The sequence below is a fragment of the Sciurus vulgaris genome, assembly GCF_902686455.1.
Source record: "Sciurus vulgaris genome assembly, chromosome: 6".
NCBI classification, from domain to species: domain Eukaryota; kingdom Metazoa; phylum Chordata; class Mammalia; order Rodentia; family Sciuridae; genus Sciurus; species Sciurus vulgaris.
In genome coordinates this window covers 121131398-121151669 of record NC_136466.1, presented here as the reverse complement: position 1 = coordinate 121151669, position 20272 = coordinate 121131398, and the positions used below count along the sequence as shown (strand labels likewise).

The following is a 20272-nucleotide window of genomic DNA, read 5'->3' as shown; positions in this document are numbered from 1 at the left end:
TCAGCTGAGAGAAGAATGGTGGTTACCAGCAGCTAGTAAGAGTAGGGAATAGAAAAGGATGGGGAAAGATTGATCAGTGACTACTAAGTTAGAGTTACTTAATTGTAAGAAATTCTGGTGTGCAGTTGCATAGTAGGGTGATAATATTTAATAAAAGTGTACTGTGTTATTTCAAAAAGCTAGAAGAAAGAATTTTAAATAAATGTTTTCACCATAAGGAATATTTCAGATGACAAGTGTGTTTAACTTTTAACCTGCTTCAAACATTATACAATGTATATATGTTTCAAAACATTGCAGAGTACTCCATTAACATGCATTTTTTTGTTTAATGTATCAGTTAAAATAATTTGAATTTTTAAAAATTAGTTTTGCTTATTTTTACTGATACTTTTTTTTTAGGGCCCACCAATGTGGAAGATATGAATGCACTGTTAATCAAAGATGCTGGTATGTTAAACTTACATAGTTTAGAAACATTTATTTATTCAGTAGATGGAGGGTCTGTTTTGTGGTAGATTTTGTGCTAGGAAAGTTGGAATACAAGAGTAACCAGACTATAGGAACCATCTGGTGAGAGAGATAACCATGTAAGCAGACAAAAATAAATGTAACACTGAATGGAATGGTTATATACATTCAAAGCAGGTGATAAACACAAGCTAGTTTGGTATATCTAGGGAAAGACTCCTAAAGAAGTGTACTGTGATAACTCAAGGACAAGTAGGAATGAGTAGTTGTACATGGACTAGGTACAGAAGGATTCCAGGAAAACTGAGCAGTATGGAAAAAGGATTGATGATAGGAAGAGTAAATCTAGGTAGAGTTAGAATTGTTACTGTTTTGATTTAACTGAAACACAGAGGTTAAGGGGTTATGGTGAGAGATGGAACTGGAGAGACATAAGCTTGAACCAGGTTGTAAAATACAGCCTCCATTTAGAAGCAGATGCTGTTTTATCTTATAAATATTAGAGCAAATCAACTTTTCATTTGAAAGTACTAAGGAGTATTTGGGGAAAACATAAAGAGTAAAAGAGCTTAATGTCTCTAAAATGTCTATTTTGATAATCTTCCACAGGTAACATATGGTGAATTTTTCTTATACGTTTCAAAATAAGTTTAGTTTCTTAGATAAAGCCAAATGTCTGAAATCTTTAAATTTTTTGTTAAACTTTCTTTTCAGTGTATAATGCTGTTGGATTAGCTGCTTATGAGCTCTTTGATAGTGTTGATTTTGATCAATGGTTTAAAAACCAATTGCTTCCAGAATTACAAGTCATTCACAATAGGTAAGTATAAAATTTTATGTTTACTTTACTTCACTGATTTTCTGATGAATGCAGGAAGCCATTAAAATTGCTTATAATTTTTGAAGAGTCATAGTTTGACTTAGGTAATGCCTAGTATAAGACTATGGATTCTGTAATGAATATGAGCAAGAGTTGACTTTTATGTTACTTTATTTTAAGTTTAGATATTGAATGAGTAGGATAGAAGGGAAAATGTCCTTCATAGTTTTTATTATTTCCTAGTTTAAGATTAGAGGCTACAAAAAAATATTCCATGAGGATTTTTGTTCCTGATATGAAGGTTGCAGGTCTGTCAAGTTCCTTCTGTGTACCTGCTGCCTATTAGATTGCTGAGCATATAGTCACAGATTATTAAGTAATTACTGATCAAATAGAAGGCCACCCTCATGAGGATGGTTTTGTGAACGTTTAGAGCTACAGAATTATAGAACTGAAGATGCCTTAAAAGTAATTTCGATCAGTAAGTAGCTATTTATCTTCTCATTTTTTTTTCAATCATTTCTTCAATGAATAAATGTTTTCAACACTTAGAATTTGCTATGTCCTATAAAGCCAACAATGAATAAAACAGCCTGTAACTCTGCCCTCAGGCAACTAGTGAAACTCTAAAAGAGAGGATACCTACATTGAGGAGAAAAACATAAGATCTAATTGTCCTTAAGCCATGAAGGCTATTCAGTTTAAGACCTTCACTGTCCAATAAAATAGCTCCCTTCTTGTCTCTATGGATTGGTTGAAATAAGCTTAGTACAGGAAAAAAGGAATTCAATTTTAGTTAATTGAAATTTAAAGATGAAAGTTGTGTAAAATATGGATTGATTTTATATTGAAATGATAATTTGAGTGTATTGGAATAAATAAAATATTAAAATTTATCTATTTCTTTTAACTCATTTTGGTGTGGATACTCAAAAAATTAAAATCACCTCTTTGCTCTGTATCTCTTTTAAATAGCTATGTAGGCCTTGGTTTCTCAAATTTTACATATGAAATCATGTTAAAATGCAGGTTCTGGTTTAATAGGTCTGATTCAGATCCTGCAGTCCTCTCATACTCCCAGAATGATGATGATGCTGATTTAGGAAGCACACACTTTGAGAAATAAACTGATTAGAGTTGACCTGGTAGTGACTTTGACCTTGGAACTTGACCTTTCTGAGCTTTATTCTTTTTGTTTGAACAGAGACAAATATGGCAATACCCAAGATTTCAGTCCAAAAATGGATGATTCCTTCACTTCAAGTACTGTTACTTCTACCTCTGAGTCTTTGTTCAAATATTTCCTATATCTTGAATTGACATTCTTCTACATTTCTGCTCAAGAATTCTTAAAATCTTGAAATTTCGTACAAATTATATCTATTCTTCTTTTCTGAAATCCTAATATACCACTTTGAGTTCTTTATTTCATTTAGGTGTGTTCCAAACTTTTTGATGACAGGAAATATTTCCTTTTTTTTTTTTCAACTTTAATTTTTTTCTATGTACCTGATCATCTTTTAAGATTGGAGTTTTCTAAAATAACATTGTATGTTCATTAGCTTGTTCTTTTTACAACCAGGAGTAAATAAATTATCATCTCACCATTAAAAAGATATTTTATGAATGAAATTTTGGACACAAATATTTTAAGCTTTGCGATTTTTCTTCTTGCCTCAGGAGTCTTCATTTTCTTTAGCAAAGACAATCACAGAGAAATAATGTGTTTACATGCATTGAAAATATAAAACTTTTAAAATATAAGTGACTGTTTTTGTAATCTGTCACATTCCATAATTAACTGATAGCAGTAAGTTTGTATGAATATTTTATGGTAGAAATAACAAGGTGCTGTGAGAAATCAAACACGTGCTTGAAAGTGAGTGGGCAGGGCAAATTTTTACTTCTGCCAGAAGTGTGTGCTACTGGAATCTGGCTAGTTAGTGCTCCTGGCCTGTTAATCTCCCTGTTTACATACCTGTCTCAGTACTGCCCTTTGCCCTGATTGGAAGACTCAGGAGTGTAACCTACACCATTGGCTAATTTTAAAATTGGGGTGGGCAAAACAGAAGGACTACAATTAAAAATGGCTACAGTTGTATTCAGTTAAGGCTGAAGACTATATTCTGGAAATGGACCACCAGACTTTCTATTTCTTATGCTTTATATAATCTTAGAAGTCTTTCATAATGTTCTGAAAATATTATGGAATCAACAACTAGAATAAGAAAATTGAATATAGGAGCTCCTTTATTTTTACTTTATGGGATCTCCACAGCTTTAGGGTTTAGGAATTAACAGTTTTTAGTTTCTTGAGGAACAGAAATGGATTTTTTTTTTTTTTAATTTAATGTACAGATCTATGTTGCTGGTCTTCCATGTGAAAGAATCAGGGTTACAATATGTGTGCCTAAGCATTTTCATTTACTTACATCAGGACTTTATTGGTAGTATTTTGTACTGTGTCACATTTTTACAGGTAACTTTAAAGCTTTTATGTAAATGTAGAATGCACATACTACTACATTTTTAGATTTAAATGGTGAAATATACTAAGTGAAACAGACCTTTTAAAATATTTAATGTTTTACTTTCATGATTTTTACCCATGTAGGTATAAGCCATTGCGACGCAGGGTCATTTGGCTCATTGGTCAGTGGATTTCTGTGAAATTCAAATCTGACTTAAGACCCATGCTGTATGAGGCAATCTGTAACTTGCTTCAAGATCAAGATTTAGTGGTATGTTGCTTAAAATTCTTAAAAAATAATTGTTTTTTAAATTTCAGCCTGTGCTAAACTTTTAAGTTCAGAAAATGTTCATATTTTTATAATGTGATATTCCTTGGTTAGCAGTTTGATTTGAGGGAAAACAATCTTTTGATTATTGTTTGCCTTTTCCGCTGAGTCATTAAAAAAATGTGTAACCAAATAACTATTTTGAAATCATTTTTAATATTTTAGTAAGAGAAAAAATAAGGCAGTTAGTTTTTTAAGACCCCTTTATTGTTATGCTTTTGGTATTAGGGGTTGAACCCAGGAGCACTTTACCAATGACCTGCATCTGTAATCTTTTTTGTTTATTTATTTTTAATTTTTTTAAATACTTTTTAGTTGTAGATGAACATAATACCCTTATTTTATTTATTCATTTTTTTAATGGGCTGCTGAAAATTGAACCCAGTGCCCCACGCATACCAGGCAAGCACTCCACCACTGAGCCACAACCCCACCCCCTTATTTTTAATTTTGAAACAGGGTTTCATTAAGTTGCTGAAACTGGCTTCATTCTGCCTTAGTCTCCTGACTTGTAGGAATTACAGTCTTAAAATCCCTTTTTACAGTATTTTTTTTCTTATTTAGGACAGTCTTTTTCATTGACACAGCATCATATTCTGTTTCACCCTTACTGTTGATTCTTTGTTCATTTATGGTTTTTTTTTTTTCTTTTGTTGTTTTTGCCTTTGGAATTGATGTTTCTTTTAGGATTTTTTTAAATGATATTCACTTGATATTTTCATATTGTCAACGCTTGATAATAGCTTCTTTGTTGTTGTTGTTGTTTTTTCCTACTTCAAAACCATAGGTTTGTTGTTTTATCATACAGGTCAATTACTTAAACAGGCCCATAACTTTAAGAAGTTTAAAATTGTATAGAATAGTTTCCCTTTTTTTTCATACTAGTGCTCTCATGTATATTTGAATTAATATATTAGTGTCTTAATATATACTTTTTTGTTTGGGACTTTAGATTTGTCTCTATTATAGTCTTTAAGAAAGTTTGGGTAAAATGAAGGTCCCCCACCCCCAATTTGTGTTAAAATCTTGTCTCATCATTTCCCAGGGTCTCCCTTTCTCCCACCTACTCCCTTATTTTTACTTTCAACCCACCTGATTTCCCAAGCAGAGGCTTAGGCCACACTTTGCTCTTTTTTGTGTATATAATAATAAATAAATGACTTTTAGTGTTTACTGAAGAAGATGCAATTAAAAATTTGTTGTAGAAATATAGTACATTCGGAAGGCCACATAGAAGTGATATTTGGATATTTGACTTAAGTATTATCTACTTTGTGTAAATAATTGAGAATTTACTCTATCATTCTGTAGTGATTAAGTAGTATAATTGTGGGAGTTTACAGGGGAACCCATTTTTACCTAACTGCTTTGAAGATTATGGTTTCCTATAATTTTTACTTTTCAAAAGCTTTAGAGTAAAACACAAGATTTAAACTTTTGTTTTCTTAGTTGGAAATACCATTTGTTTTTCTGTCAGTAGTATCAGAAAAAAGACATTAAATGACTTATGAATGTGTTATAAAAGGATTAAATCTCAAGTTTTCTTTGGCAAGGAGAGAACTTTCTTGTGTCTTTATAATGAGTCTATTAAAAAAGAAAAGAAAAATGAACTATTTTATCATTACTTGAAAAGCAGAACATTAATTATACCAGTTATTAATAAATATTAATGGGGAGAAAGGGTTTCATGGCCAGATAAGTTTGAAAACTGTGCTAATATTAAAATATATCTCATAATTAAGGACTGGTCAGAACCTTAAAAATGAACATCTGCATTGTATCTATCCAAGATCAAGAATATAGAGGTTATACTGCTTTAATTTAAAGTGAGACGTGCTGACTAGTGAAATGTTGGAAGATACCTTGCACATACATGAATATATAGATATACATATATATATACACATACCATAGTATGTATATAAGCATATGATGTGTATACATACAAACATGCCAGTATGTGCATATGTGTGTAAATAAACATATAGTGTGTGTATATATTTATACATGTATATATCCAGATATAAATCTAAAGCCCCTCTGTCTTTCTGAATCTGCATTTTCTTGTTTGAGTGCTATTATAGAGTTGGAATATATTTTATACTGAGCAACTGCATTTTTCTAGTCTTGTATTCATTTTACAAGGAATCAGGTTATGACAGAACAGAAATCATGCTGCAATTACAGAAAGCAACTTCTCCAGTTACTGTGGCCTTCTATACATTTTGTATGGGGGGCCAGCATTTTATTTTTTACATATATATGTCAAATGTATTAATGAAATAAAACATTAAAAATGCAATTGAATCTATATCTTTCTAACTTCCATTTATTGTCTCCTGTGTTGACCAGAGGTTTTTAATAAATTACAGCCAGACTTACAGTTTTATTTTATACCTCTTGTTTCTTAAGAAATCTCTTCTTTTCCTTGCCATATTCAAAATTTGTTTTTGAATATGATGTAAAGTAAGGTTCAATTTTCATTGTTTTTTTTTTTTCTTCCTGAAATGGCTTGTCAAATAATCCCTAATTTTCTCAGAGATTCGTGAGGCTACCTGTCATGTACCAGATTTACACAAATGTGTATCTGTTTCTATACTTTGTTCTATTCCAGTGGTCCATTTGTCTCTTCACATTTGAGTATTGTTTCAGTTACAACAGCTTTATAGTAAATCTTAACACCTGGTATGAAATGCATTCTTGTACTTCTGAATACCAACAAATTTTTCATGGTAAAGTCAAATAGTATTTATTATTAGTTGAGTTTTTTTGCAAGGGTATAGTATATATACTTGGTTTACACTTCTTTACACTTATTAACTGGTTCTTTGAAAACATATATTAGTTCCTCATACCATAATTTAAGATCTCATACCATAATTTAAGAATACTGACCTATATTCTGTACCACAGACCAAAATACCCGTTTAAAAAAACACTCCCTTCTATCTTCACACTTATGACATATTACATAGCAGGTGGAATCAATGCTTGTGACAAGTTTCAGGCCTGAGAACACTTAATTTCTAGCGTTAGTAAGAATTACTAAATTTTAGATGAGAGGAACTTAATTTTCTTAGGAAAACAGATGATCAGTTGATTGATTTTTTTTTTTTTTTTATTCCTTGTTCTAGCTAAGGGGACTATCTTTATTTCTGTACATTAGTTTTATGATTTTAATATTAAAAAAAAAAAAAAGAGCCTGGACAAAACAAATAAACAAAAAGAAATAAAAACCAAAAATAAATTAAAATTAGAGAAAGTGATTTGAAACAAATTTTTTTCCATTAGATATGAATGATGTTTATTAGTTCTAGAATGATTAAAAATCATGGTGTACTTTCTTTTAGGTCCGGATTGAAACAGCTACAACTCTGAAGTTAAATATCCTTTTAAAAATTTAAAAGTACTTCATTATAAAGAAGTTTGTTAACAGTTATAAATTATTATTTTTGAAGTTAATTTGAGGTAATTTAAAATATGGATTTTGATTGGTTTATTGTATTTGTTTTGGATAAATTCTTACCGTGATAAATCTCATATATTAGTTCTTTTTGTTCCTTAACTGCCTTTTACCCGTTGATGATTTTGAATTTAGAACAGATCAGTTTCTACCGGTAAGAATATTCATTTCCAGGTTTTATAACAATTGCTAATTAGTTTTTTGAATATTGTTTTTTTTATAGCTGAAATTATATGTGTATACACACATAAATAGTTATTAAAACTGAATTTAAAAATACATTGGATTATTTTGGAGGATCTCACTTTTATTTGTAACTTACTGGTAAACTTTTGTTGTTAACAGGTCACTTTTATTCTGTGTAGTTTTTTTTTTTTTAATAATGTATTTTTTTTTATTGTAAACAAATGGGATACATGTTGTTTCTCTGTACATGGCGTAAAGGCATACCATTTGTGTAATCATAAATTTACATAGAGTAATGTTGTTTGATTCATTCTGTTATTTTTTCCCTTCCCCCCACCCCTCCCACCCTTCTGTGTAGTTTTGTTTAGCTATTTTGTCACCAATTTTGAAATTGAATACCAGTTTATTTCTACCAGTTATAAAATAATTTCATTTTATGTATGTCACTTTTTTTTTTTTTTGGTATCAGGGACACTTAACCACTGAGCCATATCCCCATTCCCTTTTTATTTGTTATTTAGAGACTGGGTCTTGCTAAGTTGCTAAACTGGCTTTGAACTCACTATCCTGCCTCAGCCTCCCAAATTGCTGGTTTTAAAGATGTGCTCCACCACGCCCATCTGTCTGTTATTTTCACTCCTTACATTATTTGTATAAATGCATGTGAATCTTGACACTAGATTGCAAATTACTTGAAGACAAAAATACCAAATCATTCATCATTTTGTTATTCACTAAATTCTGTGCACCTAGCATGGTGTTTTCAAACAGTTGGTTGTCAGTAAGTGCTTGTTAACTATATTAGTAATATTGAAGTGGTAGTGTTTATTTTTAAGAGGACTAGGTGAGAAGAAAATTAAGTGACAAAATATCTACTATTTATTTACCTCCTATGGTGTCATGAATTGGGAAACTTGTAGAATAGTGATTTTTCTTAATAAAGTAATCACTAGATATTTATATAAGTATTACAAAAAAAATGAAACCATTTTGTGATTGGTAATAGAAATATGTGGAAGAATAGTGAGAAGGCACTTACTATTAATAACTTAGTTAATAGAATAAGATTTTAAACATTCATAGTTTAGACAATCTAAACATTCAATTAGTGGATGATTAAGATTGTGAAAGCGAAACATTTAGTAATATTAAAGAAACAAATTTATGTCAGTGTGTATTGGAGCTTGAACAATTTAAAGTTGTTTATTAAGGTTTTGACTTTCTGCTTATCTTCCATTGCTTCAACATGATTCATTTCTTATTTCCATCTGTATAGATGTAGACATCTCACTTCTCAACCTTTTTTTTTTTTTTTTCTTTTCCCGGCAGTATTTGGAGACCATGTTCACACTACTTTTTCAGTTATTACAGCAAGTTACAGAATGTGACACGAAGATGCACGTTTTGCATGTCCTTTCTTGTGTGATTGAAAGAGTCAACATGCAGGTAATTTTGTTATAAAACATGAAAATAAGTGTCAGAAAGGTGAGTAGAATATGTGTAGAATTCATCAATATCTTTGTTTTACAATCTACAGTGTATAAAAGTTAATGTGTTCATTAAAATGTGTTGATTGCGATTTCATTTATGTATTTGAATTTACATTTCTGTACACATTTTTAGGAAAATAACTAAGAAAACTGAAACTTGAAAAACCTACATCAACATTGTAGAGGTGTTTAGAAAGAAAGTAGAATTTTTCATATCTTAGAAGATCTGGTTTATTAATAATCTTAAAATCCAGTATACTTGAAGGCATAATCATAGGTGTCTGTCAGCAAATACAAATTTTCTCAGGGATCTGTTATTTTACCTTAAAATTAACGTGTTTTGCATTGTAGTCCACATTATATCCACATTTGGTTTAATATAAAAATGATGTGTACAATTGTTATCAGTTAAATTATTTGGCTTCTCTTGTTACTCATCTTTGTGAAAAATTGATAATTCAGGGAACACATCATAATTATCCTGTGGCAGCTTCTATCCTTGTTCACAACAATATATCTTTATTTGAAAATCTCTGTATTCCGATAGATATGCATTTCCCTAGTTACTAAGGATGTTGAATATTTTTGTATATATTTGTCGGCCACTTGTATTTTTTTCTTCTGACAAATGTCTGTTTAGTTCATTTGCCCATTTATTGATTGGCTTATTTAGTGTTAGTTTTTTTGTGTTCTTTATGTAGTCTGAATATTAACCCTCTGTCAGAAGACTAGCTGGCCAAGATTTTCTCCCGTTCTGTTTGCTCTTTCTTCATGCTCTTGTTTTCTTGTTGTGCAGAAAGTTTATAATTTGGTGTTGTCCTGTTTATTGATTCTTGGTTTTATTTGTTGAATTTAAGGAGTCTTATTAAGAAAGTCTTTACATGCGACTGTATGTTTGAATATTGGCCCTATGTTTTCTTCTAGCATCTGCAAAATTCCTGGTCTGATTCCTAGATTTTTGATTCATTTTGAGTTGACTTCTGTGTAGGGTGGTAGGTAGACATCTACTTTCATTCCTCTATAAATGGATATCCAGTTTTCTGAGCACATTTTGTTCAAAAGGGTATCTTCAATATATATTTTTAGCATCTTTATCAAGGGTGAGATGATTCGTGGGTTTGTCTGTGTCTTCTTTTCTATTCTTTTGGCCATCAAGCCTGTTTTTATGCCAATATCATGCTGTTTTTTGTTACTATAGCTCTAGTATAATTTGAGAGTGGGTATTGTGATAGCTCCAGCCTCGCTCTTTTTGTTCAGGATCACTTTGACTCTTCTCGGTCTTTTATTCTTCCCTATGAACTTTAGGATTTTTTTTTTTTTTTTTTTTTATTTCTGTAAAGATCGTCATTGGTATTTTGATAGGGGTGGTTTGGATCTGTAGATTAATTTTGGTAATATGACCATTTAACAATATTAATTCTGTCTTTCTAAGAACATGGAAGGCCTTTTACTCTTCTAATGTCTTCTTCAATTTCTTTTGCCTCTGTAATGGTTAGACTTATTCCCAGGCTTTTTTCTTTTTTCTTTTTTTTTAAGTGGAATATGAATGGAACTATTTTCCTGATTTCTTTTTCATTGGGTTAATTTTTAATGTATGGGATTTTCTCACCCCAGTAAGAATGGCAGTAAATAATAAATGCTGGTGAGGGTGTTGGGAAAAAGCAACACTTAAACATTATCAATGGGTCTACAAATTAGCACAACCACTATGGAAACCTGTATGGAGATTTTAGAAATAAAACTACCCATATGTTCCAGCTATTCCACTTTTGGTATTAATCCAAAATAATTAAAATCAACATACTAGTGATATATGCATAGCAATATTTTTAGCAGTGCAGTTCACAGTGACCAAAGTCTGAAACCAGCGTAGGTATCTGGCAGCAAATAAATGAATAAAGAAAATGTGGTGTGTGTGTGTGTGTGTGTATGTATATATACATACATATATATATATATATATATACATATATACACACACATATATATATATATGTTTTGGAATTTTACTTGGCCATAAAGAAGAATGAAATTATGTCATTTGCTAACAAATGGATGGAACTGCAGAACATCATTCTAAGTGAAATAAGCCAGACTCAAAATGTAATGTTTTCTCTCATACATGGAAGCTAAAGAGTAAAAAGGAATAAAGACGGAATCTCAGGAAAATAGAAGGGAGAAAGATATAGTAGGGGAAGAAATTGAGGCTGAGGGAGGAAGGGCAGAAAAGGTGAGGTACTGGCGAATAAAATTGACCAAATTATGCTGTCTACATGTATGATTATATCACAATAAATCCCACTTTTGTGTCTGATTATACTGTACCAATTTAAAAATAAATAAATTAAAAAAAATAAAAATAAAAAATAAATAAATAGAATAGACCAGTAGAGTAGAAGAAAAGGGATCATAGAGAAGGAGGGAGAAGAAGGGGGAGAGGGTAATGGAAGTACTGGTAAATGAAATGGAGCAAATTTTGTTATGTACATGAATGAATATGTGACAATAAATCCCACTCTTGTATATAATTAAAATGTACCAATAAAAACAAAATTTAAATAATAAAGCTGAAGTTACTTAAAGAAACAAAACACTTTACTAACTCTGTGAGGTATTAGGAAAAGAGAACTTATTTGAGTTCACAGACTTAGTGTCTACTCTTGTATCTGCCATTCCTGAATTCTAACATCTGATCTTGTTTATAAATTCCAAAGCAGTCAATGAGAATGACTGTCAACTATTGAGTAATGACAGTGTACCATTTCATGTGCTAAGTCCTTTGCATATATTTTTCATTTAATCTGCACAGAAAACTTGCAATGAGTGTTAGAAAATGGTATCTCAAACAACTTGGGACTTTCAAGAAATTTGTCAAAATTCATGCATTTTAGTGGCAATGCCAGTATTCAAACTAAACATGATATAACTCCAGTTCAGATTTGAGACACTATTAATCATTTTTAGCAAATCTCTGTATTGGTGTCTATAAGTTGTACTATCTTAACAGATTTCTTAGCACTTGGGACTCTTATTAAATTAATGACATTATTTCATGTGGCACTTATTTTTGAACATTGAAAGAGTTCGGTCACACAGATGATTAATTGCAGCTGTTTTTCAAACTCCTCTCATGTCTCTGACACTGCTGGTTAATTTGGGCAAGGTCTTTAACCTAGTGTCTTCACATACAGAGTGGTGAAGATAATTCTGAACTCAACTAATCATATGATTTCATGAATGTGAAATTATTACAAATGTCAAATATGTTTAAGAGTACTATATAATTGCAATATATTTTTGTCTAAAAGACTGAATATAAAGATAAGATTTGGCTCTTAGATAATAATCTTATTTAGATGTGTCTGACTAATGAAAATTCCTTTAGCATTTTTTCTTCTTGTAGAAATGAGTGTTCCTTTTTTTTTTGATATTTTTTGTCTTATTTATTTTAACAATATTTCAAACCTCCCTAAACCTCTAACGAAACCTTCTTTTTCAAAAATCTGATTTTTTTTTTTTTCCATATGTAGATAATGACTTATTTTAATGTCAAAAGTCTTCTCTGGGTGATTGGATGTCTCATTTCTTTTAGGCAAAGTTTCATGAACAGATATGCTAAAAATTGCCTGATGTGGCAAAAGTCAAGCTACATTAATTAGAAAATAGAAAAATAATTTAAATGCAATATAAATTTGATATATGTTAAAGCAAATCGTTCCATACCATAAATTCTTTTACAAAACAATCAGATATATCAGTATTTTGCTCAAATTTTAACTGTGTCTCAGTTGGGGTTGGTTTTTTACCAACTCATCTGAAGACAAAGGCCATGCCTCCAGTAACTGCTGGATCATATTTCGAGGAACTTTCATACCCATTTTCATTAGGAGATGCAACATTTTGCTCCGTAGTTTCTCCACCTCATTGGAATATTTTTAGTCCTCACATCACCACTCTATCTTTAATCCCTATCTCTTTTTTATTTTTTTCACAATAGTGACTCTATAGGTGATTTTTGAAACATTGTTTTTGAAGCTTTAAGTTAGAATGAGATGCTAACATTGGGGTCTGGGGTTGTGGCTCAGTGGTAGAGCACTTGCTTAGCACATGAGGCACTGGGTTTAATACTCGGCACCACATAAAAATAAATAAATAAAATAAAGGTATTGTGTTCATCTACAACTAATAAAAGAAAAGCTAAGATCAGAATATGAATATTTTATGACTTTCATATGTAACTAGGTTCTTTGATTTTACTATTCCATTTGTAAGTCATAACATGTCTCCTCTGCTATTCTTTGAAGTATCTTTTCTCTTTGTTATAAACTCAGTCTTATTTTCCTTATCAGTAGAATGTGTTGAATTTGGTACTTTGAAACTTGTTTTTTACATCATAAAAAATGTAAATTTTATAAATTATTGGAGTGATCTTAAGATAGAAAACAGCAAAAGAATTCAGTTCTGTATAATAATGTGATTCAAATTTTGAAAATAACATTATAGGTGATGAATAGATACATGAAAATAAGGTAATAAATAAGTCTCTTAATATTTGTTTAGTTATGTCTCACTAAAATATTTGAGCAGATATTTAAGTCGTTACCACCGTCACTAGGAGGGGGAATAAATCCTAGCAATGCTTTATTTTACTCCATGAGAGTCAAATAGATAGTGCTGAAGCTGTGAAAGTCTAATATTTGTTTCATCACCAAGGATATCCTTCTCAGTGATTTCAGATACCCTGATTCTAAACCTGGAGCTGGAGCACTGTCCAACTTTAGTGTAGACCCATTTTGCTTTTCAAGAAACATATTGTCAAGCTGTGCTATGTTTTAGGTTTTGGTTTCCCCACACCCACAAACAGATTAACTTAATTCATAGTGGACCTAACAATTTTATCCTTCAAAAATGGTTTTCTTCCCTTGTTTTCCCACCATATCTTGTTATACTTTTACCCTTGTACCTGTTTTTCGTAGTAAGGGTTTATATGACTTCTTTATGTAGTTTTCTTTCCAATGCCATGTTCTCAGGGTCTGAAACTGGGAAGATGCCATTAGATAATTAGTAAATGAATGAATAAATGCCAAGTCTTTTTTGAAACAGTGTAATTGGCACTTAGGTAAGCTGTTTTATTTAAAAAAAGCAGAATATAACAATTTTTTATTAATCTCTAAGGATGTTTTATATTCATAAACTATATTTCATTCAGTTAATTTGGTACTTTAAAACTCTTTTTAGGTATTTATCATAGTCCTGAGTCTCCATGTAATATCTAATTTATCTTAATATATCTAGTAAATACTAAATATTTGTTGCCTGGGACTTAGGAGTATTTTGTCAGTATTTCCGGAAGTAAATTGCCTTCTTTACTAATATAATTCTCTCACTTCTGTTGTGGTAGATACGACCATATGTAGGATGTTTGGTGCAATATTTGCCTCTTCTTTGGAAGCAGAGTGAAGAACACAATATGTTAAGATGTGCTATTTTGACAACACTTATTCATCTTGTTCAAGTAAGTTACTTCTCCAGAGTGTCTTAAGTATATTTTGTTCTTTTCAAAAGTTTTTCATTGTTTTCATGTGATTAATGTTAATGGTAGTGAACAGCTTCACATTTTTCTTTTCTTTTATGTATAACAGTTTTTTTTTTTTTTTTTTGCGGTGCTGGGGTTCGAACCCAGGACTTTGTGCTTGCAAGGCAAGCGCTCTACCGACTGAGCTATCTCCCCAGCCCGCTATGTATAACAGTTTTAAAAACAACTTTTATATATTTATTTGGACACTTTTTTAGGACATTTGAGAAATGTACTTTTAAATTTTAATTTATTCTACTAGATGTTGTGGTCTTCAGTGATGGCAGACTCATGATTTGTGCAGTCTGTTGTACTGTGCATACAGTTTTCCTGGTGTTCAGGGCTCTTCTTCATCAACTTACTCCACATTTTTGCACTTTATCTTTGATTTAAAATAAAAAATTTCCCTTTCATTATCTGGGAAGGCAAAAAAACAGGTAAATTGCTTCTGAGGGAAGAGCTGTGAATTTCTTGTTAGACATTTTAATTTTGAATGGTGAATATATATAACAGAGGGGAATCTGAAACGTCAGAGAGAGCAAACTGGATTTTAGTTCACATTTAAACCGGTAAAGTGAATTGTAGTTGTAACATTATAGACAGGGACAAGCTTAAGGCCAAGATGTAAAATATCTTGGTCTGAGGATACTCCAGTGATTTTACTGCCCACACTTCTGAGTTTGAGAAATTTTCCATTGGAGAGATATACTTCTAAATTAAGAATTACTACTCTAAAAATTTTATGTTAGTTTTTAAAAACCTTTCTCAGTTCCTTGACAATTTGGGGATATGAACTTATTCTTTTCATAAATATTTAAGGATGAGTTATATAGTTATAAATATCTGTTCTAGGTAATTAAATAGTGATACAAAATATTTTAAAGCACATCTCCCCCCATAATTTTTATTGTGATAAAATTTAGGTAACGTAAAATATACCATCTTAACCAATTTTAAGTATAATTTTCAGTGCATTAAATACTTTTATAATATTGTGTATCCATCACCACCCTCTACCTCCATAATTCTTTTCATCTTGTAAAACTGAAATTATACCATTAAACAGTAATACTCTGCCTGCCCCTGCTAAAACAAAAATCACAATTCTCATTCTGTTTACCCTTTAATTCTTATGATTATTCTATAAAAATTATATACATCTTGTAGAAGAGAATATAAAAACTGTAACAGAAGGTTAGTGACTAGCTTGTACTACATCTATAACAGAACTAAGAATGACCTCCAGATTCTTTGTATTGTATGTCTGCTAAAATGTGCTTTTAGATTCAACTGGGGAGTTTTGTGAGAAAGAATTAAAAACAAACAACAACAACAGCAACAAAAACAAAAAACTCATTTTTTATTTCTACTCAGGCATATTTCTTCAGGGACTCTTAGTAAGCCTGGGATACTCTGTGGAGTGTTTGGGCCCTTTAATCATGATATTGAACTACCATATATGTTTGTATAGGACAGGGGTATCAAATAATTATCTGCCCTTTTTGAAATAAGCATATAATAATTGATAGTGAGGTTAAGACATTAGCTTAAAATATGTTTTTTAATCATTTGGGACAATTAAGGTTTATTGGCAAGTGTTCTTTCTTGAAAACTGGCCATCTTTTGGTTCTTAACAGATAATACTGTAATCTTTTCTGTTTTCCCTTTTATTTTTTACAAACCTGGAAACTCAAACTTTGGTAGTCTTTGCCTGCAGAGCTCTATAACCAGCTAAAGATCACCTTTCTAGCCTGCAATAGTTGACTTTAGTGGAAGTAAGCATTTAATTTATACAATAAAAAAATTTTTTTGAGGGCCTACAATGTGTGGTGCATAGTACTAGGAACTGAGATGTAGAAGTAACCAGGGCAAGCTCTTTGTAAGGTGACTGTCTAGGAAAATGAGCTGTGTTATTCAAGGACTCGTTTATCAGTGAGAATGTGGTGATATTGGGACTTGTGTTGGGTTATCTGTCTCAGATTGAAGGATAAAATGGCATATTGGAAAAGGCCTCCTGGCAGAGATGGTATCCAAATGTTGTTAAATAGTGTTTAATAAAAAAAAGTTTTTAATGAGATGGTGGGTTTAGGGATGAGGATGTTAAGGCTATTTTAGACAATTTGACCAGCATGTATAGAACTCCCAAGGAATGAGAGAATGTGGTAGATTTTATTTCTTCTTTTAAAGGTTTATATATTGACCTGTTTTAGATATAGATAGGTTAAGGAGTCAGCTCTGGTTTTTTTTTTTTTTTTTTTTTTTTGTGGTACTGGAGATTGAACCCAGCACCTCATGCATACTAGGGAAGGGCACTACCACTAAGCTACACCCCCAGCCCTTTTGTTGTTGTTGTTTTTAGGATTTATCACCCAACTCAGGGATGCTTTGCCACTGAGCTACATCCCAACCCTTTTAATTTCTTTTTTTGAGACAGGGTCTTAATTGCTGAAGCTGGCCTGGAACTTCTGATCCTTCTGCCTCAACCTCCTGAATAACTGGGTTATAGGTGTGCATCCTTGTGCCTGTCTTGAAGATTTTCTCCCTTCCCTTCCCTTCCCTTCCCTTCCCTCCCCTTCCCCTTCCCCTTCCCCTTCCCCTTCCCCTTCCCCTTCCCCTTCCCCTTCCCCTTCCCCTTCCCCTTCCCCTTCCCCTTCCCCTTCCCCTTCCCCTTCCCCTTCCCCTTCCCCTTCCCCTTCCCCTTCCCTTCCCTTCCCTTCCCTTCCCTCCTTCCCTCCTTCCTTCCTTCCTTCCTTCCTTCCTTCCTTCCTTCCTTCCTTCCTTTCTTTCTTTCTTTTGAAAAGGGACCCTGCTCCTCCTTATTTCCTGCTCAGGGATGGAATCTATTTTCCTTATGACTGGATCTTTTAGGTTTTTGTAATCATTGTAAGTAACATGCATGTGTTGTTTATTCTTGATTTAAATACTTCATCACCTCTTGACTTCCTTGCTAAATGAAGGACTATATATACCCTATGTCACTTCCATCCCTCCTCTCTCCCTATAAAGTTATTGTAATTTAACTCGGACACTATTAGGGGTCAGTTTTGTGACTGTATAAAGTCTCTTTGAAGCATATATTAATTTTCTTTTTATATTTCATCTTCCCAACCACTACTCCTTTGCTTAATATAATAGTTTCTGTTGCTTTGTGTCAAATTACTATAAACTTGATTATTTAAAACATCATCCATAGGTCATAGTTTTTAAGTCAGAAATCTGGCATACTGTGTCTGAATTCTCTGATCAGAGTCTAATGAACGGGCTGAGATTGAGGTATGTGTCAGTTCAAGTTTTCACTGGGAGGCTTTAGGGGAAAATATTTCCATACTTACTCACATTGTTGACAGAATGTAGTTCCTTGATCTATAGTATGGAGGTTCCAGTTTACTTGATTTCTGTCAGCTAGGGACTCCTTTCTTTTTTTTTTTTTTTTTTTTTTTTTTTTTGTGAGTTCAGCCACATTTCTTGAAAGTCAACAGTGGAGAAATTCTTGCTTGTCAGATCCTCTGAGGTCTTGAATCTGACTGCCCCTGCAACTAGCCAGAGAAAACTCTTAAAAGGCTCATGTGAATAAGTAGGCTTCCCTGGATAATCTCCTTATCTTAAGGTTAGTTGATAGGGGACCTTGATTACATCTGTAAAATCTCTTCCCATTGGTGTCTACATTAGTGTTTGATTGAATAATGGAGAAATGGTATAAGTACGGCAGAGGCAAAGAAACTTAAGTCATCTTAGATTTTTTTCTTCCTATACTAGTTTTCTATGTAATTGAACCCATATTTTTCACCTGTTATCTAAACTGTGGTTCAGTATGGTCAGAAACACCAGGCATTATGGTACTTTCATCATCTTGAAGAAATATGAAATATTTTTATGTGCTTTAGTCTAGATTAGTTTTTACTTTAGGCTTATGCTTACCTGTTATAATTGGATCCCTTTTCACTGTCACCTAAAGGATTATTTTTTTTCTTTCTGTGGGATACTTGTTTTCTACGTCTCATGTTTTCATCATGTCCAGTTTCTGCTTTGTGATTGATGATGCCCATGAATGGAAGTGGCATTCAGTAAAAGATCCTTGGAGATAAATTTGAGATTTTGTATATGTGAAATGGCTTTATTCTACTTTTACATATAAGTTAGTAGTTTGGCTACTCAGAGTGTGTGAGTGTTGTGTATGTGTTTAGTTTTTGACTACTCAGAATTTTAGAGGTATTTTTCTTAATTCTTGAGTGTGTCATCCCTTCTTCCCATTTATGGCAACTGTATGATCATCTTGGTATATTTTCTCTTTTTTTAAATTAAATTTTGTATGTTTTTGTGCTGAGGATAGAACCTGGGGCCTCACACATACTAGGCAAGCACTTGGTCTCTGAGCTACATCCCTAGTCCATGTGTACCTATTTGCAGTCCCATGACGATGTAGGTATGCATTTATCCCATTATTCTGGATACCTAGTGGACATTTCAAACTAAAATGCATACTAGAGGGTTTTAGATAACTGAATTGTGTTTTATTGATTATTTTCCCCCTTCTTGGTTTTCTCTTCTCTTTCCAAACTTGCAATAACTTAGCTGATTGATAATCTAAACCAGTTCTCTACTTTTCTTACTGTGTATTTCCTGCTTTTTCTTGTCTTTGTGCTCTCATTTTAATTTCTGAGAGATATTCTCAATTTTGTCTTTTAACTTTTCTATTAAGCAGTTCTTTCCTGGTTACATTTTAATGTCTGTGACTTCTTATGTTATGGAAGAATACTTTTGTACATTTCATTTTATTTTTGTTTTGTGAATGCAGTGTTTTATTATACCAAGGATATTAATGATAGACTTTTCCAATCTTTAATTTCTGCTTGGTGTTGCTTTCTTTCAAGATGCTATTTTCTAATTGTTCTGTCATATTTTTCATAGTTGATATTTTAATCATATCTGTTCATCCTTAGTTGCTCATTTCTATTTGTTTACTTTCCATCATGAAAAATTTGAAGCATATTCAGAAGAAAGAAGAGCAGTATAATCTATAAACATCTCCCATGTTCAAGACCTATCAACAATTTGTATAGATTTAGGAGTATGTTCTAAAAAGCTCAGTGGAAGGGGTGAGTTTGTGTGGGAAGCTTGAAAATGTGGGATTTCTATTAGAATGATCTGGATACATTTTGTGGGAAGCCATTCTATGTTAACATTTTGATGTCTTTTCTCAGTGAAAGATCCCCTAGTCTCCTGCCTACTAAAGGCTAATATAATCTTCTTGTTTTATGTAATATCCAACTCTTGATTACATGCCATTTCTTTGACTTGAGAGTATCTGTTTTATCTTAGCAGAAGATAAATAGTTTTATGCTGGTTCAAGAAGAGAGCCAGTTGCTTATCTGCTTGCGGATGTGGGTGAGATCTTGTTATCAAATTGCTTTTTTAAACACCTTCTAGGAGTTCTCTTATTATTAATACTTCTTCACTCCTAGTCCTCCA

The 20272-nt window shown here is 32.0% G+C and overlaps 1 protein-coding gene across 1 annotated transcript in view; it reads left to right on the top strand.

Annotated features, from left to right (window-relative positions):
* IPO11 (importin 11) overlaps nt 1-20272 on the top strand; it is a 192766-nt gene that overhangs the window by 74357 nt on the left and 98137 nt on the right. The window contains exons 14-19 of the mRNA XM_079144443.1: nt 403-450; nt 1186-1291; nt 3906-4032; nt 7638-7706; nt 9068-9184; nt 14630-14743. Of these exons, the coding sequence (XP_079000569.1) occupies nt 403-450; nt 1186-1291; nt 3906-4032; nt 7638-7706; nt 9068-9184; nt 14630-14743 (581 nt within the window). The remainder of the gene's footprint in view (nt 1-402; nt 451-1185; nt 1292-3905; nt 4033-7637; nt 7707-9067; nt 9185-14629; nt 14744-20272) is intronic.